Source organism: Pezoporus wallicus, unplaced genomic scaffold (genome assembly GCF_028554395.1).
Source record: "Pezoporus wallicus isolate ANWC-B61680 ecotype Strahan unplaced genomic scaffold, APGP_CSIRO_Pwel_v1 contig_8234, whole genome shotgun sequence".
Classification (NCBI taxonomy): Eukaryota; Metazoa; Chordata; class Aves; order Psittaciformes; family Psittacidae; genus Pezoporus; species Pezoporus wallicus.
The window spans coordinates 129,240-155,662 of NW_026637703.1; the positions used below are offsets into that span (position 1 = coordinate 129,240).

General features: G+C 52.4%; 1 protein-coding gene across 2 annotated transcripts in view; it reads left to right on the forward strand.

The window, feature by feature from the left end:
- The window catches only part of PNPLA7 (patatin like phospholipase domain containing 7), a 123,978-nt gene extending 103,272 nt beyond the window's left edge, over positions 1–20,706 (forward strand). For both annotated transcript variants that reach the window (XM_057407316.1, XM_057407315.1), the window contains 7 exons: positions 1,978–2,094; positions 3,498–3,646; positions 4,669–4,821; positions 8,634–8,741; positions 14,852–14,936; positions 19,290–19,393; positions 20,561–20,706. In XM_057407316.1, coding sequence (XP_057263299.1) covers positions 1,978–2,094; positions 3,498–3,646; positions 4,669–4,821; positions 8,634–8,741; positions 14,852–14,936; positions 19,290–19,393; positions 20,561–20,641 — 797 coding nt within the window. In that variant the 3' untranslated portion in view covers positions 20,642–20,706. The remainder of the gene's footprint in view (positions 1–1,977; positions 2,095–3,497; positions 3,647–4,668; positions 4,822–8,633; positions 8,742–14,851; positions 14,937–19,289; positions 19,394–20,560) is intronic.
- The last annotated feature ends 5,717 nt before the right edge of the window (positions 20,707–26,423 follow it).

The window sequence follows — 26,423 nt, forward strand, 5'->3', positions numbered from 1 at the left end:
AGATAATAAGGAACAAAGCTGTTGAGAAGCAGTGAAATGAGATGCTTTATTCACTGTTTAGAGAGAAAATGGGTCTATTGACACCATTCTGTTTCCTTAAAGGATCCCATTAAGTGCGGGTGTTAGCCATAAATAAGACCCTTTTTAAAATATAAATTCCCATAAATGAAGCAGTTTTCCAAATAAAGAGTCCTACAAAAGCAGAGGCTGAGCTAGACTCTTGTGTCCAGTCCCCTTTATTTCTCTGATGGAAAACTGTAATGTAGTTCACTGACTGAACAGAGAAAGATCCTAGCTCCTGCTCTGCTGCCAGGACATGGTGACAGCCCTGTGGGACACTTGCTTTTGTCTATTTGGGGTAACTGTGCCATGACTCAGGCTTCAGTGAAGACAGTACAAGCCTCCAGGTGCCCCAGGTATTTTGGGTAGCTGGAGCCTTTGCTGCCAGGTCTCTGATGTTTTACCTTTTGAGCTGGCTCAGCTCCTATCCATTCCTGCCGTTAAATTACTGACACTGGGGTTTTGGTGGCTGAGGACATCCAAGGGAGATAAAACAAGCAGAAAAAGGATTAACCTTTCTCAGCAGTTTTGTGTTTCCATTCTGCAGCAGGTTAAGGCAGTTGAGGTCAGGAAGCTCACCCCATCCAGCTGCTTGTCCCTGTGGAAGTTTAATGTAAGGATAGAAATCAGCTGGAGAATGGTTATAGATGTCTCCAGAATTCACTGACAGGAGAGGAAGGAAGGCCAAGGTCAGGTTGGAGCAACCTGCTCTAGTGGAAGGTGTCCCTGGCCATGGCAGGGGCTTGGAACTGAATGAGCTTTAAGGTCCTTTCCAACCCAAACCAGTCTGGGATTCTATGGTAAGTTCCCAGCTGCTGCAAGTTCCCGTCTTGGTCTCGTCTGTGGGGTGTAGCACAAGAAGTCGGCATTTTTCTTGTGTGGGAGTTGCAATTCAACAAAAACTATCGATACTAAACCCCAAATGTGCTAGTATTGACCTGTGCTAAACAGTGGGAGTTAGAATTAAACAGAACTGTTGCATATGTTTAAAAATAGAAGAGAATAAAAAAGATCAATTCCCAGTTTGCTGGCAAGCTGCTGATTGAAGCACCGAGTAGTTGCTTATTGACAAGTGAGCTAAGGCTGCAGGTCTGACTTGTTTTGGTAATTTAAAGATTTCACTTCTCAGACAAGACTCTTGGCCTCACTGGAAGTGCAGCATCACCCCAATTCAGCTGGTGCAGATGCTGAGAGAAATCACAAAATAAGAGCCTTGAAGCTGAATGTTTTACAGGCAACAGATCAATCATTTCCCTTGATTAAACTTCCTGTTTCTACCAGCTTAAAGGATTATAACTTTCTGCTTTCCAGTGTTATGAGCAGCAGTGTCCTAGGAAGAAATAAGATCTCCACCATGTACTTAACCCAGGTTTTACAAGTGAAAATACTTGGTTATTACAGAACAGGGAAAACAGACTCTGGGGCTTTTACAGCATCTATTTTTCATGTTGAGCTCCTGCTAAACATCTGAGGTTAGCAGATCCCTGTAGAACATAATGGCTTTAGCTGCCCTTCGAGCTGCGTATTCTTTCTATCCCTTTGTCCCCAGGGAAGCCTTTTCCTTTCCTTATCAGTGTAAGCTCAACAAAGCACTAAAGATGATCCCCGCAGGCTGGCATATGCTGAAATCTCCTTGAAGGCAATAAACATGAGGCATGGGCTTAAAGCTGTGGTTTCTGAGGCCTTTGCCTGATAGGGTGTCTGAATTGTGGGGGGATTTTGGTGTTGGGGTTTTGGGGGGCAGGGGGGGGGTTGTTCTAGCCATGATTATGGTACAGAAAGTAATAAACTGATCTAATAACTTTCTAACAGTATCCTCAGGAGGGCCTCTATCTCCTGATTATTTTCATGAGTGCAAAAGCCTACCCCACCTCTGTGGCAGTATTTAATGCCATTCCCTCCCTCTCATTCCTGCAGGCTCTCTGTGGAGATATGTCCGTGCCAGCATGTCCCTCTCTGGGTATATGCCTCCTCTCTGTGACCCGAAGGATGGGCACCTCTTGATGGATGGAGGCTACATCAACAACCTTCCAGGTAGGTGTCCAGGTCAGCTGGGAAGAACACAGCCCATCAACAAAGCCTGCAAACCTTTGTCCCCTTCTTATTTTCTCAGTAAAGAAAATACAGTGTCACCCTTCCACCAGGGCTGTATTTGCTCAAAACACAGAAATGGAAATAACACAAAATAGAAACCCAAAATCTCCATCTGACACTACCTGTGTCTGTAACAGAAAGGAGGAATTGCAGACCACGCTTTCCACCTGCACAGATAGGAGAGGGCAAAGGCCACACGTGCAAGTGACAGTGGGTGGAAAAGACACAATAAACTGAAGGAGCCCAGGGACAGAAATCCAAGTTACAGAAAGATCTGATTTAAATAAGTTCCTAAATTAAACATTTAAATTGGCTCCTCAGAGCTGTGGTTTTCCTACGCGTAACTATTCTGGAAGCTGCAACTATCTTGGACTCAGGGGGTGTGGAGAAAAATATACAGTGATTCTGTGAGGTATGTGTCCTTCTCTTCCCTCCCTTGGCACTTCCCATATCCAAAGGCTGCAGCTAGTCCTTTTACTGACCTTCAAGTAGGAGGTGTTGCCTCATTTCTCTCTCACTTTCAAATATGATTCTTACTTTTGCATCCCAAAGCTTTTCTTAGACTGAAATCCTCTGTACTCCTCCAATCCTTCATTACCTCCTATCTGCAGGGTTGACCCAGCACTGCTGACTCTCCTCTTTAAGACCACTTGTTCCTTCTACAGGTCCCCAGATCTTTTGTTCTTGTGAGAAATGTGCTGCACGAGGTAGAATTAATGTGGCTTCAATGTGTTCTTTCACATTATACCTCGTGGTGTAACTGTGGACTCGAGCTGTGGGTGTCCCACCTCCTCTGTGCTGCTGTCTTCATATGGGATCTGGTGACAGTGTGAGAGAGTCAGGTCATCCCACTGATCTGGGGCAAAACATGCCCAAGAAGGGCTGTTCCCAGCAGTCCAGCAATGGGAACTCACCTGAGGGTACGCAGGGGCTTGGTCAGTGCGGAGTGGGCAGCACACTGGGATCTCGGCGTTAAAGTGGAGCATGAAGGCAGGGCAGGAACCTCCCTGGGGGGAGAATGGTCTCTTAGCAGAGTTTACTGCAGATATTTATATCTGAGCCTGTTCAGATATAGGTAGGTAGGTCCAATGTCAGGTTATGTGCTGCCTTGCAGTGTGTTAGTCCTCTTGCCCAGAGAAGCTGTGGCTGCCCCATCCCTGGCAGTGTTCAAGGCCAAGTTGGACACAGGGCCTTGGAGCAAGCTGCTCTAGTGGAAGTTGTCCCTGCCATGGGAGCTTTAAGGTCCCTTCCAACCCAAATCAGTCGTGATTCTATGTACATAAGCTTTGAATGAGCAGTCCTGGGGTTGCAGCTCTGGTATTGATGTGACCTTCTTTCCACAGCTGATGTTGCACGGTCCACGGGTGCAAAGGTGGTGATTGCCATTGATGTGGGGAGCCGGGATGAGACTGACCTCACCAACTATGGTGACTGCTTGTCTGGCTGGTGGCTGCTCTGGAAGAGGTGGAATCCGCTGGCTGAGAAAGTCAAGGTATTACAGGCTACATTAAAATCCAGGTGCTTTCTGGACAGAGCAGGAAGCATCCCCTTGTTCTTTCAGGGAGCAAGGCTGGTGACAGAGCTTCATCTGTCTTGGGTTTGGGCTCTTACTCGTGGAGGAAGACAGCTGAGCCCAAAGGAAAGGATGGGAGAAGGTAGAGCCCCAGTCTGGGAAGGGAATGATGCAATTGATAGAGCCAAAGAAACCTTTTCTTAGAGGTGCTTTACATTTTGATAAAGTTAGAATTTATTAACTTTACCAAGAGAAGTAACTGTCCAGTTCAGTGTTTCTGTGCATCTTTGAACTGTTGATTTAGGGACATTTTTAGCAACAGGCCAGTAATTGATATTACTGCTGCTGTTGTGGGAGTGTCTGGGGAGGTGGGGCTGGAAGACCCAGACTCTTCTCAGTAGTGCCCAGTGAAATATTACAGCTGCCCAAATGTCCATAAGCACATGTGGAAACATGAGATTCCTTCTGAACACCAGAAAATGCTTTTTACTGGGAGTGGTGAAACACTGGCCAACCAGGCAGGCTGTAGAGTCTCCATGTGTGGAGATGCTCAAAATTCAGCTGGACGTGGTCTTGAGCAGCTTGCCTCACCTGACCCTGCCTGAGCCAGAGAGGTTGGACTGGTTGACCTCGAGAGGTCCCTGACAACCTCAGCCATCCTGTGAAACCCCTGCCGTGGTGCTGTAGAGATCATCACTGATGTCTACATGTCTTGAAGGATCACTGTGCCCCTCACCTCAGCACAGGCCTGCCTCTTAAGGTACTGCTATATCTTGGAATGAAAGACTCAGTTCAACCTTGAACTGCAGCAGTATGTTTGAAGGCAATTCCTTTTCTGTTAGTTATGGAGCCTGGGAAGCAGCCGGAGGTGCTGATGTGTGAAGGCTTCATCAGGCTTCTGTGAGAAAACAAACAGATAGATAACTTCATTTGTCCCCAGTGTGAACAGAGACCACGTTCCACGTGGGAATTCTGAGTGGTGTGTGTGGCCCGCTTGGCAGGTGCTGAACATGGCCGAGATCCAGACCCGCCTGGCGTATGTGTGCTGCGTGCGGCAGCTGGAGATGGTGAAGAACAGCGACTACTGCGAGTACATCCGCCCGCCCATCGACCGCTACGGCACGCTGGACTTCGGCAAGTTCGATGAGATCTGTGTAAGTGCACCCTGGGCAAGGCAGGCCTGCTGCTCCTCCCAGCTCTGCTGCTCTGTGCTGCTCGTTAATGCCCGGGCGCCTGGAGAACAAGTCAGTTGGCACAGAGGGAAGAATTGATGCTAAATAATGCTGGGGGATGGTTTCATGGCTGTGAGGTTGGATTAACAGCAGGAAACTGGTTGGCAATCTTCATTATGCAATGGCCTGTGAGCGGATGGGTTGCCTCATTCTGTTTCATCACAAGTCTTGCTAAGCTGCTTGGTTAAAACTCTTGGGTGTCTGAGCTGCTTCGGGCGGTTGGGGTTTGTCGGATGGTATCATTTCTCTCCCTTCATTATGTGGCTTGTTGTTGGATGAAAGATTTGCAGAAGTCTACGGGAGGCTGTGAATCACTGGAGGGCTAAAATATCTGGCTCAGTTAACGTTTCAACACTTCTATTAATAAACCACATCATCCACAATTCTTCTGCACCTGATAGCAGGAAAACGGCACTAAGGTCAGTGGAAGGACGTTGTAAAAAGGGTATTACCAGGTTACACATCTCTGGGATTCAGTTCTGTTTGTTTATGTACCAGAAAGCAGCGTGGGAAGAACTGACCCCACGTGTGCATTGAATTGTCTGAGTGACAAAACCATCTCTGCCCAGGTTGTGGTAATGAGAGCAGTTGTAGCCCATTGTCTCTTGTCAAGGAGGTTATTTCACTGTCTCTTTTCATTCTCTGCCTGCTTCTTCCATCTTCAGGTGTGTTTCTGCAGGGCTTTGCTCTTCTCCTAGGCTGGATCCCACCCACTTTTCTTTAACTCCATCTCCTTTATGGATGTAGTGACACTACAATACTCTGTATATACTGCACAATACCTGATATTCTGTGAATACTCATTAGGCTGCAGATTGATTTAGAATCATAGAATCGTGGGATGGTTTGGCTTGGAGACAACCTTAAAGCTCATCCAGCTCCAACCCCTGCCACAGGCAGGGACACCTTCCACTAGAGCAGCTTGCTCCAAGCCCCTGTGTCCAACCTGGCCTTGAACACTGCCAGGGATGGGGCAGCCACAGCTTCTCTGGGCACCCTGTGCCAGCGCCTCAGCACCCTCACAGGGAAGAACTTGTGCCTTAAACAGGGGAGATTTGGGTTAGATGTAAGTTTGATATTGATACTGTCTTACAGATAGTAACCAGAGCCAGTAATAGAGTTAAACCCTGCATGTTCACATTCGAGGGAGTCCCTGGGACCAAGCAGCAGCTATTCCAAACCACCAGCTGAGTTCCCCAGTATAAATATTTGCTCAGGGATATTTGGTGTCTCACAGCTCCTGGGCAAACAGTTGAGCTGAGACTTGGCTGATAAATGCTCCTCTTTTGCTAGATGGAGTGCCCTGGCTGTTTTGACAGTCAGGTCCAGCAGTTCGTCCCATTAACAGAGTGTGAAGTGTCAAATCATTGCTCTGTCTCTGTCTAACTTGCTGTCATTAAAGAGATTTAAAGAGGCCAGGGAAATTTTTCTCAGTGGAGTAAAACTTAAGTGCAGCTTCTCAATCATGGGATTGAGTGCGCCCTCAGCAAGTTTGCCGATGACACCGAGCTGTGTGGGTCGGTTGATACCCTGGAGGGAAGGAATTCCATCCAGAGGGACCTTGACACGCCTGTGAGGTGGGCTGATGCCAACCTCATGAAGTTTAACCATGCCAAGTGCAAGGTCGTACACCTGGGTTGGAGCAATCCCAGGCACAGCTACAGGTTGGGCAGAGAAGAGATTCAGAGCAGCTCAAGGAGAAGGACTTGGGGGTGCTGGTTGGTGAGAAAATGAACATGAGCCGGCTGCAGTGTGTGCTCACAGCCCAGAAACCAACCGTATCCTGGGCTGCATCAAAAGGAGCGTGACCAGCAGGTCCAAGGAGGTGATCCTGCCCCTCTGCTCTGCTCTTGTGAGACCTCACCTGGAGCACTGTGTGCAGTTCTGGTGTCCTCAACATAAAAAGGACATGGAACTGTTGGAACAAGGCCATAAGAGGCCATGAGGATGATCAGGGACTGGAGCACCTCCCATATGAAGATAGGCTGAGAAAGTTGGGGCTTTGTCCCTTTTTCCACAGGGCAGCTTCAGCCTGTGCTGACCTTAAAGGAAAGGGCAATCTCCACACTCCTTCATTGTTATAGGTTAGGAAGTAGTGGGGATTTATTTTCGGCTGTATACCTGGATCTCACGTGAAATAGAAGTGAGCTCCATATAACCATTCAGCATGTTCAGAAGAGCAGCAGTCCCCTTTTCCTGTAGAAACCCCTCTTCTGGATCAGCTTAGAGTAACATCAGCTGCATGTCTCTCCCAAAGCTCAGGTTCTCATGGTGATTTTGGATCTGACATAGCCAGCTGTAGATCTGTCAGGTCCATTTCCTCCTGAGTAATGACATCCACCCTGAGCTGAGAAGCTCTGATACATGACAAGAAGTGGATTCTAGCCTGCGTGCCTCCCCTGCTTTGAACCTGGGTCCAAAAATCAGAGGGGAGGCAGCAACAGCTCACCCACGGCTGCTTCCAGTACTCAGAGTTGCCACGCAAGCCTGAGATATAATGTGTGCTGCCAGCACTGGAGCTGGAAATAGGATCCAGGACTCCTGTCACCTGCTGCTACATCTTTTTGATGTGATTTTTCAACACCATTTCTGCCGTCTTGTTAGAAAGAGAATAAAACCTGGAGCAACCTATTTTTCCAGTTGTTTCCATGCTAATGCTGCAGTGCCATGTTATTAGAATCCCAGACTGGTTTGTGTTGGAAGGGACCTTAAAGCTCATCCAGTTCCAACCCCTGCCACGGGCAGGGACACCTTCCACTAGAGCAGCTTGCTCCAAGCCCCTGTGTCCAACCTGGCCTTGAACACTGCCAGGGATGGGGCAGCCACAGCTTCTCTGGGCACCCTGTGCCAGTGCCTCAGCACCCTCACAGGGAAGAGCTTCTGCCTAAGAGCTCATCTCAGTCTCCCCTCGGGCAGGTTAAAGCCATTCCCCTTGGCCTGTCCCTACATCCCTTGTCCCAAGCCCCTCTCCAGGTTTCCTGCAGCCCCTTCAGGCACTGGAGCTGCTCTCAGGTCTCCCCTTCAGGAGCCTTCTCTTCTCCAGGCTGACCCAGCCCAGCTCTCTCAGCCTGGCTCCAGAGCAGAGCTGCTCCAGCCCTCGCAGCATCTCCATGGCCTCCTTTGGACTCACTATTGTTCCAAGTGCAAGTTAGTTTATACTTTTAAATTAGAGGAGTGTGTTTTTTTGGGGGGTTTGATGATGTCCATGTGCCATTATTTCTGCTCCAGCGAACTGACAGTTGCGTGTTCCTTGCTGCCTGGCATATCACAAGAGATTTTGGGACCAGGTGACCTACAGTAACTTTTCTTTTCTTGGCCCTTCTTGAGCTAAGAAGGGAGAAGACACAAATTAATTTGTGTTGTTACCTTTTCCAAAGAAAGAGCAGTACTGGAAGGGTGACACACATGTCCTGAGGGTCTCTGTATAAGGCATTACTCAGTGAGCAGCATGCTGGAAGCCGCTGCTGTAAAAATAGTTGTGTCAGGCAGCACTTTTCATTGCATCCTGTGGCATGAAAGGTCAGGGGAGTGGTTGGACTTAAAATAGCACCTTGTTTGCTTGATCATTCCCTTTATTTCTTAGGCTGAACAGCTCATGTAGCTGAGGCTGGAAGGTAGCAATAGTACATCCTGGCCTTGGGCTAAACCTCTGGATTTCCTTCTCATTTGCAGATGATGCAACACAATGTCTTTTTTACTTATTAATTTTTTTCCCTGACTCTTTTTTTTTCCAGGAAGTGGGATATCAGCATGGGAAGACTGTATTTAATGTCTGGTGCAGGAGTGGAGTCCTTGACAAGATGCTGAGAGACAGGCAAGAGACTCGCAAGTCCAAAACTGATGTAAGTGTTGGGTTTTAATGCACTATTGATTCACACCAGATTGTGTACTTCAGAGCAACTGCCCAGGGGTATGAAAGACAGTGATTGATGGCTTCCAGTCTGTATTGTGAGCAGGCTTGTATTAGCTCCAACTTGTATTTGAGGCAAGAGAGAAGATACCGTTTTTTCAAACTTCTTTCCTTGAACCACATCCTGCACTTCTCCAGCCATCAGCTACAAGTGGCCAGATAGGGCTCTTGCCACAGCCCAGGCTCTGGTGTCTGCCTGTACAGACCTCAGCAAGTACAATGGGGTCTTGGAAACCCCATGAATTGATTTGCACTCTGTAGGGCAGCTCTTCTGTTGGTATTTCATTCTAATAGGATCTTCATACCCAGTTTATAACCTGGAACCATTCACAGCACAGATATCTTTGAAGGAGTCATAGAATCCCAGCCTGGTTTGTGTGGAAGGGACCTTAAAGCTCCTCCAGTTCCAACCCCTGCCACGGGCAGGGACACCTTCCACTAGAGCAGCTTGCTCCAAGCCCCTGTGTCCAACCTGCCCTTGAACACTGCCAGGGATGGGGCAGCCACAGCTTCTCTGGGCATGCTATGCCAGTGCCTCAGCACCAAGCAGGATGTTCACTGGGCACCAGCATTTTCTGATATGTGTAACTGATGTGTACATGTTTACGTGCCCACTTTTCACTTCTTCACTGTGTGTGTCTGCAGTCCTTGTCACAGAGGACACAAATTGGGATCACTGGCATTGATCTTGGCCATTGTTGACTTTCAGGGTGCAACTCGAATAGTTCTCAGATGCTTCCTTGGCTTAAACCCCTTGCTGGAGATGTGGTTGTAGCCAAGAGCTGAAACCCTGCAAGGCTGTAGACTTCTTGCTTTCTTGCTTTTCTTCCTCAGTTCTCTACTAGAAAAGGCTTTTTGAGGAGCTGTCATTCAAGGCTCTGCAGCAGCTTGCAGTGCTGTCAAGGTGCTGTCTTTCATGCCATCCGAGCAGTTAATGGCACATTATGATTATGGTAAATCTACAGGCTACGTGGTGTTCATGTGGTTTTAGTCCCATTAAAATATCTACTCAAAAGTGGGATAAAAATGTCTTGGTTTTACATTTGAAGGATTGAGGTCGGGCTCTAGTGTTGGGTTTAACTCAGTGAGCTGGCTGAATTTCTTGGTGGGGAAGTTTCAGTTGTTTTTATGAAACAGTAATGACCTTTTTGAGGACTTGGGTACAATATTGTAATATATTGGCATATTACCCTTACCCGCCTTTGAATTCCTCTGATCTAAATCCCAAGTGCCACAAAGGCTTTGTGTTTTACCCAGTAATTCATCTTTATCATCTTCTACAGCTGGGGAAATGAGCAGTAGTATTTTAAGTGCTTGCCAAAATGTATCATAACTGTAGTGAGCCTTCACTAAGGACAGTCAATAGAGGTGAAAAATGACGTTGAGGATTTGCAGCTCTTCCAGAGATGGCTTGTAGAACGCTTGGCTGGGAGTGAGATGGCATGAGGAAGAGCAGTGCTTGCATACACGGACATTAGCACAGCAATGAGAGGTAGGTGACACCCACATCTGAGCTGGTTGCACTTAGACACCCATTTGTCACCTCTGTATGGTGTGAGTCACTTGATGAAGTGGAAGTGGCTCCAATGGGATAAGATGAATGGCACCCTCAGCTCCAGCTCCTGTGTGTGAAGGGAGCCAAGCGGACTAGCACTGGTGACTTGCTGTCGTCAGACGGATCCTACCCAAGCTGCCTGGCTCAGGGAGGGTCACACAGGGACTGAGCTTTGTGGGAAACCAGTTGGAGATCCAAGTAGCCTGAGGAGCCCCAAAACTTTATTTCTTCTCATCTGGGAAGATGACCTGGACTAGGAGGTACTTCAGTCTGAGCTGCAGAAGCTGAGTTCCCATCCTGCCACTGACAGCTTGTGTTCAGACTAGTTGTGAGCTGGTATGTGTTTGATTTTGTGTATTAATAGTCGTAAGGAGAAGTCATGGGAGAGAAAACTGTGTTTGTCTCAGAAATGTTTTCATATTCCTATTTCATAGAATCATAGAATGGTTTGTGTTGGAAGGGACCTTAAAGCTCATCCAGCTCCAACCCCTGCCATGGGCAGGGACCCCTTCCCCTAGAGCAGCTTGCTCCAAGCCCCTGTGTCCAACCTGGCCTTGAACACTGCCAGGGATGGGGCAGCCACAGCTTCTCTGGGCACCCTGTGCCAGCGCCTCAGCACCCTCACAGGGAAGAGCTTCTGCCTAAGAGCTCATCTCAGTCTCCCCTCTGGCAGGTTAAAGCCATTCCCCTTGGCCTGTCCCTACAGGCCCATGTCCCAAGCCCCTCTCCAGCTTTCCTGCAGCCCCTTTAGGCACTGGAGCTGCTCTAAGGTCTCCCCTTCAGGAGCTTTCTCTTCTCCAGGCTGACCCAGCCCAGCTCTCTCAGCCCCTAATTTCATCCTGTATTTTCTATCACAAGCTGGTAACAAGCTCAAACATATTCACTGCTGTAACAAATGCTTCTTTTAAAGAACACTTCTTTAAAAATGGCCCATTATGTGAGATACAGAAATTCAGGCTGATATTTCAGTTGAATCACGATGTTACAGTCATGCATCAAGCAGCATCTTTTACATTTGTCACAGTTTACCCTACTTTATAAAACCCAAGGGCCCTTCACCTGCCCTGGAGATCAAATATGTCACGTATTCATTGTTGCTGTAGCCTGTCATTGCATTTCTCTGTGCGCTGGGTACCAAGGCAGAAAGCGTTCACTGCTTTTTTCATCTGACTTTTGTTTCAGGAGACTTTAGTTTCAACAGCAAGTTCTGCAGCTCCCACTGGGGTGGCTGTCTCCTTTTTGGTAGTCCATTAGAGGCAGTTAAGTCCTTTAGCTCTGCTGTCTTCCCAGGATAACAGCTGATATTTTTAACTTGCCTTTCATTAGCAAAGGTTTTGATGCTTTATATATTTTAGTCCTTCGGCTATTTCCGTCGCGTTCAGTGTCTGAGTGAGCTGAGCAGTTTGTTATCGTCTTGTTTCCATGTTGTAAGCATGGAATTTTTACCTAAAGCCTCCAGTATTTAATCACTGAGATGCTTTTCCTTTGCTTTCATCATTCAGTCCCTTTTATCTTGTCTCCAAAATGCAAATGCTGAAGACACAAGAGACAGGAACCTTACATAAACTTCACTTGAACGGCCCTTACTCTGCCCCAGCACAGAATAATTCAGTGCTGTTAATTGGATCTCCTTGGGGAGGTTTTGTCTATTGAAGTGTTATTCATAGTCAAAGTTAAATATAATCCAGCAGACTACAATAGGAACTGTCTTCTCTAATTTATTTAATAAAGATGGTACCAAGGAGGATAGTTTCAGCCTTGGAAAAAGAAAATAGCAGCAGAAAGGATTTGGAGTAGGTTTCAAATGAACTTGAGACACTTCTTTGCCTGGTGTTAACTGATGGAGTGTGGTTTGGTCCTTAAAAGTAGTAAGAGGCTGGGCTTAAACCTTGAATTCCTGTTTGCAAAGCATCAGATGAATGTGGGAAGGCACCTTGTTTCCCAGGAGTGGTTCCAGTCTCAGTGCTGAAACTTTGGGGTGCAGCTGCCTCATCCTCCAGCAGGCCTATGTGGAAGTCATCTGTGTGACAGTGACGGATGCTCCCATGGGTATGGTCACACTTGGGATTGCTTTCTACCCACGTGAGCTGATAGTGGTTCTCTTGAATCACCTTTTGGTGATGGTGGCTGCATGGTTTGTTCAGGTAGTTCCTTGGACTCTCATCCCCTCCAAAGCTGGGGCATGTCTGCTCCCTGCTCCCAGGACAGCTCAGGCATGTGTCTGCCTGAGTGCTCTGTGCAGTCCCTTTGTCTGCTCGGTAAGAGCCCTCATCTGCAGAGCCACAGCCTGGCACAGTGCTGTGTCTCTTGGTGGCCACAGTTTGCACATATCCCTCGGTCTTATGGCACAAAATGAAGATGTAGATGCCTTTTTCCTCTGTCCTGGGGAACAACCTTCTGCAAACACCTCACTGGGGCCATTCAGGTTGGATGTTCAATATGAGACTGGCCTGACTCGCCCTCTTGGTGATACCTTAATGGTCACACTGAGTTTCTTGACTTCTTTATGTTCTAAAGTGTGTCCTGAGCTACTGCTGTTTCATTCCATACAGGTGTGTTTAATTCCCTCTGGGCTTTTCTCTGTGCCTTGCTCCCCACCAGATGTTTGTCATGGATCCACACCTTGCTGTAGTTGTACTAAATCACATCAAAAGTTAGTTATGGATTAAAGGTCAACTGAGCACAATCTGCTGCAGCTGTAATGGGCTTCTGCTGTGACCCCCACGGGGGCTACATGATTCATAATGTCAGTGTTCTTGCTAGAAGAGCAAAGAATTGCTCATAAAACCCCTGTGTAAGCAAACTGCCCTGTCTGGAAGCATATGAGCAGGTCTAGGTGTTTAGAAAAATGACTGTCACAGCAATTCCTGGCAGCCTGGTGTCAATGACATAGAATCAGCCTGGTTTGGGTTGGATGGGACCTTAAAGCTCATCCAGCTCCAACCCCTGCCACAGGCAGAACACCTTCCACTGGAGCAGCTTGCTCCAAGCCCCTGTGTCCAACCTGCCCTTGAACACTGCCAGGGATGGGGCAGCCACAGCTTCTCTGGGCACCCTGTGCCAGTGCCTCAGCACCCTCACAGGGAAGAGCTTCTGCCTAAGAGCTCATCTCAGTCTCCCCTCTGGCAGGTTAAAGCCATTCCCCTTGGCCTGTCCCTACATCCCTTGTCCCAAGCCCCTCTCCAGGTTTCCTGCAGCCCCTTCAGGCACTGGAGCTGCTCTCAGGTCTCCCCTTCAGGAGCCTTCTCTTCTCCAGGCTGCCCCAGCCCAGCTCTCTCAGCCTGGCTCCAGAGCAGAGCTGCTCCAGCCCTCGCAGCATCTCCATGGCCTCCTCTGGCCTCGCTCCAACAGCTCCACGTCCCTCTTGTGCTGCTGCCCCAGAGCTGGATCAGGACTGCAGAGGGGGGTTCTCCCCAGAGCACAGCAGAGGGGCAGGATCCCCTCCCTGAGCTGCTGTTTACACTCTGGGGCTGCATCCCAGCACAGGGGGGGTTCTGGGCTCAAGCGCTCACTAAAGCCGGGTCATGGGGAGCTGCTCCTTGGTAACACCCCCAAGTCCCTCTCCTCAGTCCCTGCCAGCAGTTCCCCATCTCTCTGCTCTGAGGTGGGGGTTGCTGTTGTACTAATTAAAATCACTGGGTTTAAAGAAAGGTGAGAGTTGTTCAGGTTTGCATCCTGTGACTTTGTCCCTGGCCCTGCAGGGGCAGGTAGGGCTGCTCAGGGCATGGCACACGGGAAGACCAAAATGGTCTTAAATGCCAAAGTTGTGTTTTGTTAGAGGAGAAATGGAGCAAGCAGTTTCTCAAAATAGAGAACACTGAACCCACTGCTCAGGTGAGACAGAGTGAAAATAGTAAAGGCTTGTTGAAAGGAGGAACTAAAGTGGGAAGTACCTCTGCTTGCAGGAGGAGCACGTGCCTCAGGCTCATCACTGCAGCACCTCCAGCTGCACATCTTGCTGGGGTCCCTGGGTGGGTTCTGCTCACCCCAGTGCTCGGCTGCCCCCATTGGTCCATGCAGCCTCTCACAGCATCTTTGCAGGGGGGACCATGTGCAGGGTCCGACCTGAGCCCTCCTCCTTCTCCCAAGGGAAGGCAAAAGGTCCCTGGGCTGCACATGGCCCAGCCAGTGCCTCTTGTGGTGACAAACAAGTCCTATGAGCACTGTCTGTCCTGGACCAGAGCCTCCAGTTCTTGTCTTCATGATCTTTTCTATAGATTGCTGAATTTTCAATAGGACTTCTTGTTGCGTGGATGGAGAAGGAGCCATTAGAGGTTGTCCCACTGTTCACACTTGGGAATCCCATCTCTGCCACCAGGAGAGTTGTTCCAGGAATTACTCACTGATGAGTAATGGCTTTTGCGGGGGCAACTGGAGAATGTGTGTCTGGAGCTTTGTCTGTGCAGGATCATGTTCATGCAGTCCTGACTTGTTTGCGTTTCCACGTGTGTTTGTTACCATACCGAAGCCCTGTCGCTGTCTTCCAGAACGTGACCTGTCCCACCACCTCCTTCACGGACCTGGCAGAAATCGTGTCCCGGATCGAGCCCGTGAAGGCGCCGGTGGCAGATGGTGAGTGGGGAGCGTTGGGGAGGGCAGGGGTTGATGCTCACCCCCCTGTGTGCCACCTGTGACTGCTTCACGGCCCCGGGCTCTAAGCAGTGGTGGTTCAGGGCTCTCTGCCAGCTCCAGGCACTGCGGGGCACAGCCAGCAGAGTGCTGTCTCCTGCTTCATCCAGAGCCTCTGCCCGAGGTGTGCCAGGCCCTCTGCAACCCCCTCAGGCAGAGTCAGATGTTCTTGCCATGGTGAGACATCCCCTGTCAGCCCATTACCAGTGTGTTCCAGTGCAGCTTCCTGGTGGGAGCAACCCCTGCTCCAGTTTGCCTCATCTGAGTGGGGTAACACATGTGGCAACTCCTGCAAAGATGAGTTTGCACCCCCCTGTGCTGGCCTGTGTACCTCTGATGGCTTCACTCTTGCATCCATGTCCTGGCATGGGAGGAGGCTGATTTCAAGCTTGGACTGAAGGGATTTTCCCTGCTGTCATGAGCAGGATCTGGAGTGACTCACTGGCTCCAATGCTTTTCGTATGCTCCTGTTATAGGGAGCCCTAGTGAACTGCTGAGGAACAGGTTAACAGCACCTGCATCTTTACATGAAGGTACATTGAGTGCCTTGTGCCTCACCCATGCCCTGTGCCATACGGGAACTTGACTGGAATGATGAGAGCTTCCCAGGCCTGAAATCTCCAGTGCTAGAGCTCTTTATAAACAGTCTGTCCCCTCCTCCTGATTCTTGTTCTTGCCGAGGGAAATCTAAAGTTAGCAGGCCTCCCATCTGTGGCTGTTTGTAGAGATGTCCCTGTGGTAATTTGAAATGCTAATTGCAATCATATGCCTTAAGAAGACAATATTAATCAAATGTGGTTGAAACAGTGTGAATAAAGATGAAGAGTTCATGTAACATGATTATTTAAGGCAGAGGCACCGAGACCTGCTGAGATTTAACCAGTGCACTGGGACAGATCTTCCTCCTTGGTACAGTTTCTGATCGTTCTCCCCCGTTAGGAGGATTTGCTTCCTGCTGGATGAGGCCATGGGCACCAGTGAAACAAAGGGACCTGTGTCTCAGAAAGTAGATATGGCAGATTCTGGGCTAAGGAGGGCCTGTGCAGGGCTACCTGGGATGGGACAGGCAGGTGCCATGTGCCATTGGTTATAGAGACTCCAGAGGAGTGGGAGGATCACAGAATCCCAGCCTGGTTTGTGTTGGAAGGGACCTTAAAGCTCCTCCAGCTCCAACCCCTGCCATGGGCAGGGACACCTTCCACTAGAGCAGCTTGCTCCAAGCCCCTGTGTCCAACCTGGCCTTGAACACTGCCAGGGATGGGGCAGCCACAGCTTCTCTGGGCACCCTGTGCCAGCACCTCTCAGACAGTTTAAATCCATTTAAAGGCTTGCCAAGGCAATGTAAAGGATGAGGTGTCAGGAGCTCTGGGGGAAGCGGCCTGTCCCTTGAGAGCTCTGGAAGAGGGTGACACCCCCCTGACAACAGCCTTGTGGCTGTCAGATGGTTCCTGTACCTGCTGGTGACTGCATTTGTCTGCTCGTGATGATGGTCTGACTGCTGTGTCCCTGTAGGCTGGCTGTGACACGGCACTGTCAGGAGGGTGAAACCTTTTTCCTCCTAGAGTTCCCTTCCTGAGGCCTCTGACTGCAAGGGTTTGGAAGGGCTCTGCCTGTCCTGATTCACAGCACAGGTCTCAGGCTGGGTGGAGAGGTTGTGTCGGTAATTCTGTTGTGAAGAAAGAAGGTGAAAACGTTCATGTTCTGATGGACTGGGAAGCATCAGAGCAAGGGGTGAAAGGCCCCAGTGGGCAGAGGCTGGCAGAGCCTCTGGGTCAGGAGTTGTCTCTTCTTTGGGGGAGAGGGCACTGAAGTTTCCTCTCCACTCTTGAGCAAACTGAGAGCAATGACTGGAGAAACAGAAGGGAGCCAGTCCCCCAGGAAGGGGGAATAGAGGGAAGTGGGATGAAGCCCTGTGCTGGGCGCCGGTGCTGCCGGTGAGCAGCAGCTGAGCCACTGCCGTGTTTGTGTCCATGTTCTGCACCCAAACACACCCTCAAGTGGGGTTCTGTGTCTCTCTTCAGCTGCCCTTGTGTTCTGTACAGCGGTGGCCAGGGGAGCACAGATGCCCTGCCCCAGGGGTGGCTCAGCCCATCCCTGGTCACACTCCCACCAAAGGGGATGTCCCAGCTACCAAGGCTGTGCAGGCTCCGTGGTGATGTCCCGCAGCAGGCTTCGTTGGGGATGGTTTGGGCTGTCCCTATCACCCCTGGTCTCACAGGATGAGCTGAGGCAGTGCATGGGGGCTGGGGCAGACCCAGTCACGCAGCAGAACGACTGCAGCAACAGGCACTTGGGTGAAAAGATTTGGGGGAGAGCAGTGTTAATTGTGGTGTCAGCTGCCTGGTTTTGCAGTGCAGGAAGCATCCCTGACCTCTCGGGGGACTCAGTTATCAGCACTAGGTCACCCTCTTAACTTTATAAGTACTTTTATCAAGTAGCACTGGTGCACCTTAGGTTGTGATGAGCTACCAGGTGCCCTGATTCACACTGAAGCCTGTGAGTGTTCCCGAGACAAAACCCCTGTAGGCACACAGCACCCATTTCCTTCAAGCGTCCAGAAATGAGGTGCATGTGTATGAAATGCTGAAGCCAGAATCCCAGAGCAGGTCTTTGGTGTGAGAAGTGTGGCTGTGTCCTTCCCGCTGGGAGCAGGGAACCCTGTGAGCGTGGAGCACGCGCTGCCCTGCAGTGATGGGGCATAACCCCCTCTTCATGGGCTCGATTCTGAGCTGTGCTGTTTGGGTGTTGGTGCATGGGGCAGAGCAACGAGCCCTCGGTCCTGCTTGGTGCTGCTGGGAGTGTTTGTAGTGTAACAGAGCAGTGCCTGGAGCTGGGCTGTGGGAGATGACGTTGGGGACTGCAGGACCACCTTCTGGTCTCCATTCCCCTGCAGCCCCCCAGCACCCAGAGCTGCTGTGTGAAGGGTGTGAGAAGGGAACCCCCCTCTCCTGATTTTGGTATCTGTAAAGACCTCTTAAATGCTGAATAGTGCTTGGGAGATGAAGGAGTTTGGGTTTGGTGGCAGTCGGTTTTATTGGAGCTGTAAACCTCACACTGTTGTTCGTGCTGCCCGTTGCTGCTCAGGTGAGTTTCCAGGTCCTCTGCTGTGTTTTATCCGCGTGGGTTTAGTACAAACTGACGAATAATTCCCTGATCCACAGTGAAAAATAACTAAAAAGTCGAGAAAAAGCCCAACTGTTTTTCCCCCTCATGCTGTGGCAGTTGGCCGTAGTTCTCGTGTTAAAGCCGACGCTGTGGAACAGACTGTGCCGTTGTCTTCAGCGCGGAGCAGATGCTATTGACTGTTCCCTAAAGAAATACTTGATCAAGAATCCGGTTTAAACACGAGCCACTCTCCTCGCTGGTGGGCTGAGCACCAGAGATTGCTTCAGCAACACAGAGCACGCTTGAGCTCGTGGAACAAGGGTCACAAAGAGGATTTTCTGCCACTTTCCAGAGTGTGCAAGAGGAAGGTGGCCGTTTGCTGCCTGCACATCCTGCGTCTGTGTCCATAGGGATGGGGCCCTGCTGTTGTTTCTGGTGGTGCACGTTCACTGAGCATCAAGTCGATGGGGAGAGTCAGCCCTGTGGGCAGTGAGGCTCCTGTTGTCTCTTCTGCAGATCCTAAAGTGATGTCCTGGTGCTGGAAGAGGTATTGTGTCTGCAGTGATTGGTGGAGTTGAGACACTGACTCCTTGTTCCTTGGGAACAGGCTTTGGTGCTGGGGACTGCACTTGGTGGTGTGTCCTGCTGCTCACTGCCGTGCTTGGTGTGCACAGCTCTTGAGCCTCCCAATTCTGCTGATGTGCTGGATTACCAGAGAGAGCAGTGATTGTCCCCTGTGAGAGGAAGGGGCTGTCAGTGTCACCGTGTCCTGTGGACCAGAGGTTGTGAGACACGCAGTTATCATCTCTGCACCAGGAAGAGCTCACCTGTGCCTGCAGGTCCCTGTCTCCAGTGAGCTGTGAGTGATGTGCAGGGCAGTTTGGATCAGGAGCTCATGGCTTGTCATGGCTCAGGGCCGGTCTGGACTGATGGCTGGGAGACCGCAACTGTGCTGTGAAGAGCACTCACCAGGGAGCATCTCCTACAGCCAACAGTTTGCTGCTGTTGCTGCAGGGTCCAGGACACCAGCACACAGAGGACATGGTTTATTGTGTGACCTGGCTGGAGAGCTGGTTTCTGTGTTTGAGATGTCCCAGTTCACTGATGGTGTCCAGCAGCCACCTTGCCCTGTGCCCGTTCCCCTCCCAGTTCTCTCCTAAACGCGGTGCTTTTTCTCTCTTCCCCCTTCAGATGAGTCAGATTACCAGACTGAGTACGAGGAGGAAGTTCTGGACATCCAGAAGGATGATTACATTGACTTTGCACGCCGCCAGGCTGAGGAAGACTCCGACTCGGTACGAGCAGATAAGCAGTGCAGACACTATAAACGTGTGCTCGCCATGGCCAGGCCCCTCCCGTGGTGCTGCGTGTGGCAGAACCTGGCCCTGCAGCACCGTGGCTTTGCTCCTGAGGTCAGCCAGGGCTGGAGGGTGGAGGCTGAGGGAGCTGCTTCCTCCAGCTGGGAGGAGAGGAGCTGCAGCGAGGCTCTGGCTGGGTGTGGGGAAGGCAGCAGCAGAAGGGGACAGTAAAATAACAAGAGGCGACAGACACAGCTTGAGCTGAAGGGAACCCTCACTGGGTGCAAGGGGAGGTGTTTCCCTGCGAGCATGGCCAAGAGCTGCAAGAGGCTGTGTAGGGAGATGGTGGAAACTCCGTCCTTGCAAGTACTTGAAAACCAAGCCCGCCCTCGAGAGCCAGATCTGGCATTAGAGTTCACCCTGCTTAGACCAGGACATTGTCTTACGCCCTCCAGAGGTCCCTTCCAAGCTGGTTGGTTCTGGGGGACATCAGGTCCACCCAGAGGAAACCTGCCCTGGGAGCCATGGGCACAGCCTGAGAACAACGCTCGGGAGGTTGTGAGGCTGCTCTTACTCCAGCTCAAGTGGCCTGCAGGGTTAACAGGTGAAGCTGCCTGCTGGGTTGGACAGGAGCAGCTTCTCAGTGGGAGCATGTGAATGGTTCGTGTTGGAAGGGACCTTAAAGCTCACCCAGCTCCAACCCCTGCCACGGGCAGGGACCCCTTCCACTAGAGCAGCTTGCTCCAACCCCTGTGTCCAACCTGGCCTTGAACACTGCCAGGGATGGGGCAGCCACAGCTTCTCTGGGCACCCTGTGCCAGCGCCTCAGCACCCTCACAGGGAAGAGCTTCTGCCTAAGAGCTCATCTCAGTCTCCCCTCTGGCAGGTTAAAGAGTGGAAGGGGGTTGGAACTGGATGAGCTTTGGGGTCCCTTCTAACCCAAAGCAGACTGTACGATTCTATAAGGTGCATGGACAGCTGCCCATGAGAGGACGTGAGTTGGCTTCTGTGTATTGAGTGAGGAGCTGGAGGGATGGTGCAAAGACGATGTTTGTTGGGCTGATCCCCAGTGGGTGATGGTTGGTGGATGGGAAGAGCACAGATTTCATCCAGCTCTGAGGGGATGCTAAAGGATTTGTGCTCCCTTTCTTTTTCCTCCTTCAGGATGAAGAGATGCAGCTGAGAAAGCGCAGGAGCCTCCCCAGTGCAGACAGCCAGGCGAGCAGTGCAGGAGAGCCGGAGTAGTGCTCAGGATGGAGCCGAGCGCCACCTCCCATCCCGCCTCCAGCAGCTCTGTTTATTTATTAACTTTAAAGAAACCAAACCACTGCTATAGTTGAAATTAAGCTTTTGTCCTTCTCCAGACAGGGTTTGGGGCATTCAGCTGCCAGCTCTGAGCACAGATTGTGCCCCATCCCTGTGGTGACGGGTGGCTGACATGGGCCTTGCTGCCTGTGCAGGTGCCTGTGGAGCAGCCGGTGGTTCATCACTCTGAGCTGGGCAGAGGGGGGACGTGCTGGGGACGTGCAGTTCGATGCTGCCTTGAGTCCTGCTGCTGGATGTTCCAGTCGCTGTTTTTACTGCGAAGGCCCAAAGAATGACAGGATATTAACTGACCATGTGCAGAAGTGGGATATTATCCATGTGTGAAAAGGCTGGAGCAGCACCAGAGACAGGGAGAGCTTTGCAGGTCACTTTCTGTTCGTCTGGATCAGGTAACTGTAATTAACTCCTCAGTGACTCAGCCCTGAGCAGCTCTGACAGCAGCCAGCCTCGGTGTATTGCTCTTGCAATCTAAACCTAAGAAATGATGTGAACAGGAGCTATAGAGCCTGTATCCCCGAGCCACCAGCAGGACACTCACAGGTAACTCTGGAATCACAATTGGCTGTAATTGCCCTGTGAAGTAAAGTTCTTTTGCTGGATTGAAGTGTCTGTGGTTCTGAGCACTGGGTCCCACAAAGAGACTTGTCAGCAACTGAGAGCTCGGCTCGGCTCGGCTCGGCTCATATCAGACCTGCAGAGGAGCACGTGCAGCTTCCATCCCCTGACTCCAGCAGGAGGCACTTGGATGGCCAAACACGGGCATCTCCAGTGCCCTCCCCTGCCGAGGGCTGCAGGGCTGACGTGAGCTGGGCCATTTCCCAAGTCCCAGCACTTGCTGCTCTTGTCTCATGTCTGTCACTGCCGGCAGCTCACCGTAATGGAGCTCATCCCTGCTCTAGATGAGCCCTTCTGCTCAGCACAGCTCTGGGGGCTGCTGCTGGAGGGGGTTCGTCGTCCAGCCCAAGCACTGAGACACCACAGCGATGCCTCCAGGTGCGACCAGGGCTGGGCTGTGCCACTTGGAGGCCAGAAACGTGTTTGGTGGCAGCAGCGGAGGCTGCGGTGGTTGTGAGCACCGCAAAGTGTGACCTGCTCTGCTTGACCTCCTCTCACAGCAGAGCCTTGCCTCTCCCTGCCCTGCATCAGGTTCCCTCTGGATGTTCATCCCTGTGGATGTTCAGCCTCTACCCAGGGAGGCCCTTTCTTCATGTGGCAGAGCCTCAGGTCAGGGCTGTCTTCCTAGAGGGACCCAGCCCATCCAGAAGCAATGGAAGTGATCCATGACCATCACCCAGACCATGCAGGTCCTGAGGCAGGTTTTGGTTGATGCCATTGTGCAGAGGGGGCTGCAGCTGCTGGAGGTTGTGCCCTGCTATTGGAAAGAATTAACGCTCACAAAGCAAACTTGAACCTGGCTTGTGCAGTGCAGGTGGAGCCGCTGCGGTTCTGTGCAGCACAGGCTGGCTGCTGGGCTGGAGTGGTTCCCTTCCCATTGGGGCTGGATACGGGGTGAGCTGGGGCCTGCAGTGGGACGAGCCTGGGGAGCGAGCAGCGGTGAGCGCCCACCTTAGGGCTGTGCTGAGCTGCTCTGAGCACGTCTCCTGCGGCAGCACCATTGCAGGCTCTGATCCTGCTGAGTGGCTGCAGCCAGCTCTGAGCCCCTCAGGGTCTGTTCCCGGTGGTTACAGAGCAGGAGCCTTCCCCTGGGAAACTGAATGGGGCTGGAGTAGACTAAACCCTAGAGAGGACTGAGGTCCTTTTACCAAGCCCATCCCAGGCCTTGAGCACCACCAGGGATGGAGCATTCACAGCTTCCCTGGGCAGCCCATTCCAGTGCCTCACCACCCTTACAGTAAAGAACTTCCTCCTTATATCCAGCCTTGGAGGTTTTACATGTGGCCTTCGAAGGACACACGTGGAAACAAAAGTGCCTTCAGCAGAGGTTGGATGAAGCCTTCTGGTGATGGGCAGGTTCTTGTTTGTCGGTCACCTGCATTGCGCTTCCCCCAGCAGCAACAGAGTCTGCTCGTTCCCTTTGCCAGCTGCTGGGCAGGATGGGTACCACCGGTCCCCTTCCAGAGGATGATGGCTCTGTCAGCCTGATGATGATGATGTCGTCCGGAGGATGATGGCTCTGTCAGCCTGATGATGATGATGTCGTCCGGAGGATGATGGCTCTGTCAGCCTGATGATGATGATGTCGTCCGGAGGATGATGGCTCTGTCAGCCTGAACCCAGCTCTTGCCTTGCTCTGTGCTGTTCCAGGAGGGCTCTTCCCCTCTGCTCAAACAGAACTCGGTCCCGAGTTGTGGTTTCCAGCTCCAAGCTTCCTGGCAGCCAGATTTGCTCCTGGAGCCGGGTAGAGCTGCTGGGCTGATGGCTGCATTGGCTGAAGGAGTCACAGCAAAACTGACCTCCTGGGGTGCTGATGAGAGCCTCTGTTTGCTCTAGGCCCTGTTCCACAGGGAAACGGTGCTCAGGTCAGGCGTGTGAAGGCAGAAGATAACCTGTGATGTGAGACTGGAAATCCCTGCTGAACTATTGACCAGAACTCCCCTTCTGAGCTGCATTCCCCATAGCTGAGCCCTGGACATGGAACAACCTCCTCCAGAGCAATGGAAGACAATGAGGGTGCAACTTTAAAGCAAAGCTCTTGTCCCACCTTGCTTTGCTGTGGCCATGGCCAGCGCCTGCTCAGCCTGTGCAGGGACCTGTTGGTGGCTCAGCCCCATCCTGTGCTGTCACCCAGTGCATCCCAATGGTCCTGCTCTCACGGGTGCAGCTCTGTGCTTGGGGGTTTTACACAGCCCCTGCTCCCATGGACACCCAGCCCTGTGCCAAGGAGTCACTGCTGGGTCACCCCTCAGCACCCCGGCTCCCCAGTGATGCTGCCACTGCTGCTTGCTGGAAACGAGCAGGAAGAGGTGGTTCGGAGGAGCCTTTCCTGCTGTCCCAGTGCCTGCTGGGTGCTGGGTTCAGGTGGAAGCCTCCCCCGAGACTGCTGTGTGACATCCCCTAAAGCAGGAAGGCTGACCAGCAGCTGGGTGCATCCGGCCTCGCTGAGGCCTGAAGGTTTCATCTCGGGTGGAGTAATTAAAACCAATTGTTAGAACAATGGAAACAATGTGGATATTTCATACCGGGAAGAGATTAATACAATCCCAGCCTGGTTTGTGTTGGCAGGGACCTTAAAGCTCATCCAGCTCCAGCCCCTGCCACAGACAGGGACACCTTCCACTAGAGCAGCTTGCTCCAAGCCCCTGTGTCCAACCTGGCCTTGAACACTGCCAGGGATGGGGCAGCCACAGCTTCTCTGGGCACCCTGTGCCAGCGCCTCAGCACCCTCCCAGGGAAGAGCTTCTGCCTAAGAGCTCATCTCAGTCTCCCCTCTGGCAGGTTAAAGCCATTCCCCTTGACCTGTCCTTACATGCCCCTCTCCAAAGCCCCTCTCCAGCTTTCCTGCAGCCCCTTCAGGCACTGGAGCTGCTCTCAGGTCTCCCCTTCAGGAGCCTTCTCTTCTCCAGGCTGCCCCAGCCCAGCTCTCTCAGCCTGGCTGAATTGTTCCTGGACGCACTCCAGCCCCAAGCAGCGTTTCCAGGGTCGGGAATGCAGCTGGGGCTGAGCGTTACTTAGCACCAAGGTGCCATTTCCCAGGTAATTGGCTCTCGCTGGGGCCAGCACCAGCAGGGAGGGCTCTAATTGAGCCTCAAATCATCAGGGGGCTACAGCCAGGAATGTGCTCCCGTCAGGAAGCAGCCGGGCCTCCAGCTCTGGCAGTGCAGAGGTTTATCCATGAGGAGTGATGCTTCAGTCCAGTGTGGCCTCAGTACAGAACGAGCCCCGGCTGGCACCGGACACCCAGGCACCAGGCAGGAGCTGCTGCCAATGCGGTATGAACACCGGTGCTGCTGCTCCTGGCACTCTGGGCTTTCCTGGCTCTGTCAGGGAGAGCAGGATTAGCCCCGCGGGTGGTGCTGTCCTCGCAGGAGGAGCAGAGCTCCGGGATGGCAGCGTGCAATGTGGCTCAGGGGGGCACCCAATGGGCACCCACTTTAAATGTCCCAGAAACGACGCGTTTTCCCTCGAGGAAGGCACGTGGGACGGGATGCGCAGCCCCACGGGGATGTATCCGTAAGGCTGGGGCAGCCCTGACCCCCTGCACGTTCCCGGGCACGAAGGGGTGAGCGCTGTGCTCTGCGTGAGCACGTTCCTGCTGCCTGCGCCACTGAGGGTGCTCAGGGGTGACCCCAAACACCCCCTTTGCCCCTGGTGTTGGCTGCCAGGGTGCCCTGTGCCCACCAGGCACAGGATGCTCAGCTTGCGGGTGCTGCCTGAGCCTGAGGCTGCATCCACACCCGATATAACCCTCTCCCTGCACCTTGGACACGTGCGCATCCCCCTCCTCGTGCCTGAGTCCTGAACCACCTTCCTCACAGCAGCTTCCACGCTGCCTGGGGCCAGAGGCACACGGTGGCTGCCACTGCCAGGAGGGGGGTTTCTGCTCTTGGAGTGGGGATGTGCCCAGGCCGGGCTGTGCGTTGGCTCTTGGCGGTTGGATGCGGTGTGAAGGACGTGTGTGCTGCCTCTGTTGGCCTTGGCTTCTTCATTCCCCTGCTTTCCCCTCTCCCGCTGATGTGGGGCTGGTCCCCAGTGTGTGGCAGGACGCTGCTGCTGTCCCCCTCCCAGTTCAGGCATCGAATGGGCTGGAAGCGGCTGCTGGGTGACCCTTCCCCTTGCTGCAGAGCCGGGTGATTCCTGCCCCCCTTGGGACCTCCGTGCTGCTGCTGCTGCTCCGTGGCTCAGTCACGGCACTACCTGGGGGCTGTAAAATCCCACCCTCCGCTTGCTTCCTTGCTGCAAATAGAAAGCTTTTAACAAAGCAAAGCTCGGAAAAGCTTTTAGAGCAGGGCTGGCAGTGAGGCACCCCTGGGACTTCACGGTAAAGAGGTGGGAAAGAGCTGGTGGGCAGGGGGCTGGGCTGTGGACCTGTGCCTGGGCGCAGTCAGGAATGCTGCTGGGGGCTGCCCATGGCCACCCCTGAGGCTCCTGCTGGGACACGTAGCTGGTGGCGAAGGAGGTTGTGGTCCCTGAAGGCAGAGGGGAGAGCTGAGCCTCGCAGGGCTCATTGGGGTGAGTGAGCCCCTTCCTGGGGCTCCTCTTCTGCAAGGAATGAACCTTCCAGGGCACTCCAAGTGTCAGGAAGGTTTCCCAAGGGCCCAAGAGCTGCTGGGCTGAGCTCCCTGCTGGAGTCATGGCCAGGGTGGACACCGGAGCCTGTGCAAGGACCACCAATCACAGCAGCTCCACTCCCCACCACCAGTCAAGCTGGATGGGGCTCCACAGGGGCCCAGCCGATGTGGCTTGGATGCCTGGAAGCTGAGTTACTGAAAGCAACTCCCCCGAGTCCCCGAAACCAGGCTGTGTCCGTGGTGGACAGCCCTGGAGCTGCTGCTTTGGCAGGAGGCGAGGAAAGGAAAGGCCACAAGTCCCCATGGACCCGTGCCAACCAGGGCCCTACACATGTCCTGCCTCCCACAGGACCCTGCTCCTCCTCCTCCCCAGAGCCTGCGCTGGGGTTGGCTGTGCTGATCCACAGGGATGCGAAACTCCCAGGGGAGCCCTTCCCAGGGCTGCCAGCATCTGCCCCAGCACATGGCCAAGCGGGGACCCAGCCTCAGCGGGATGAGAGCTGTGCTGTGCT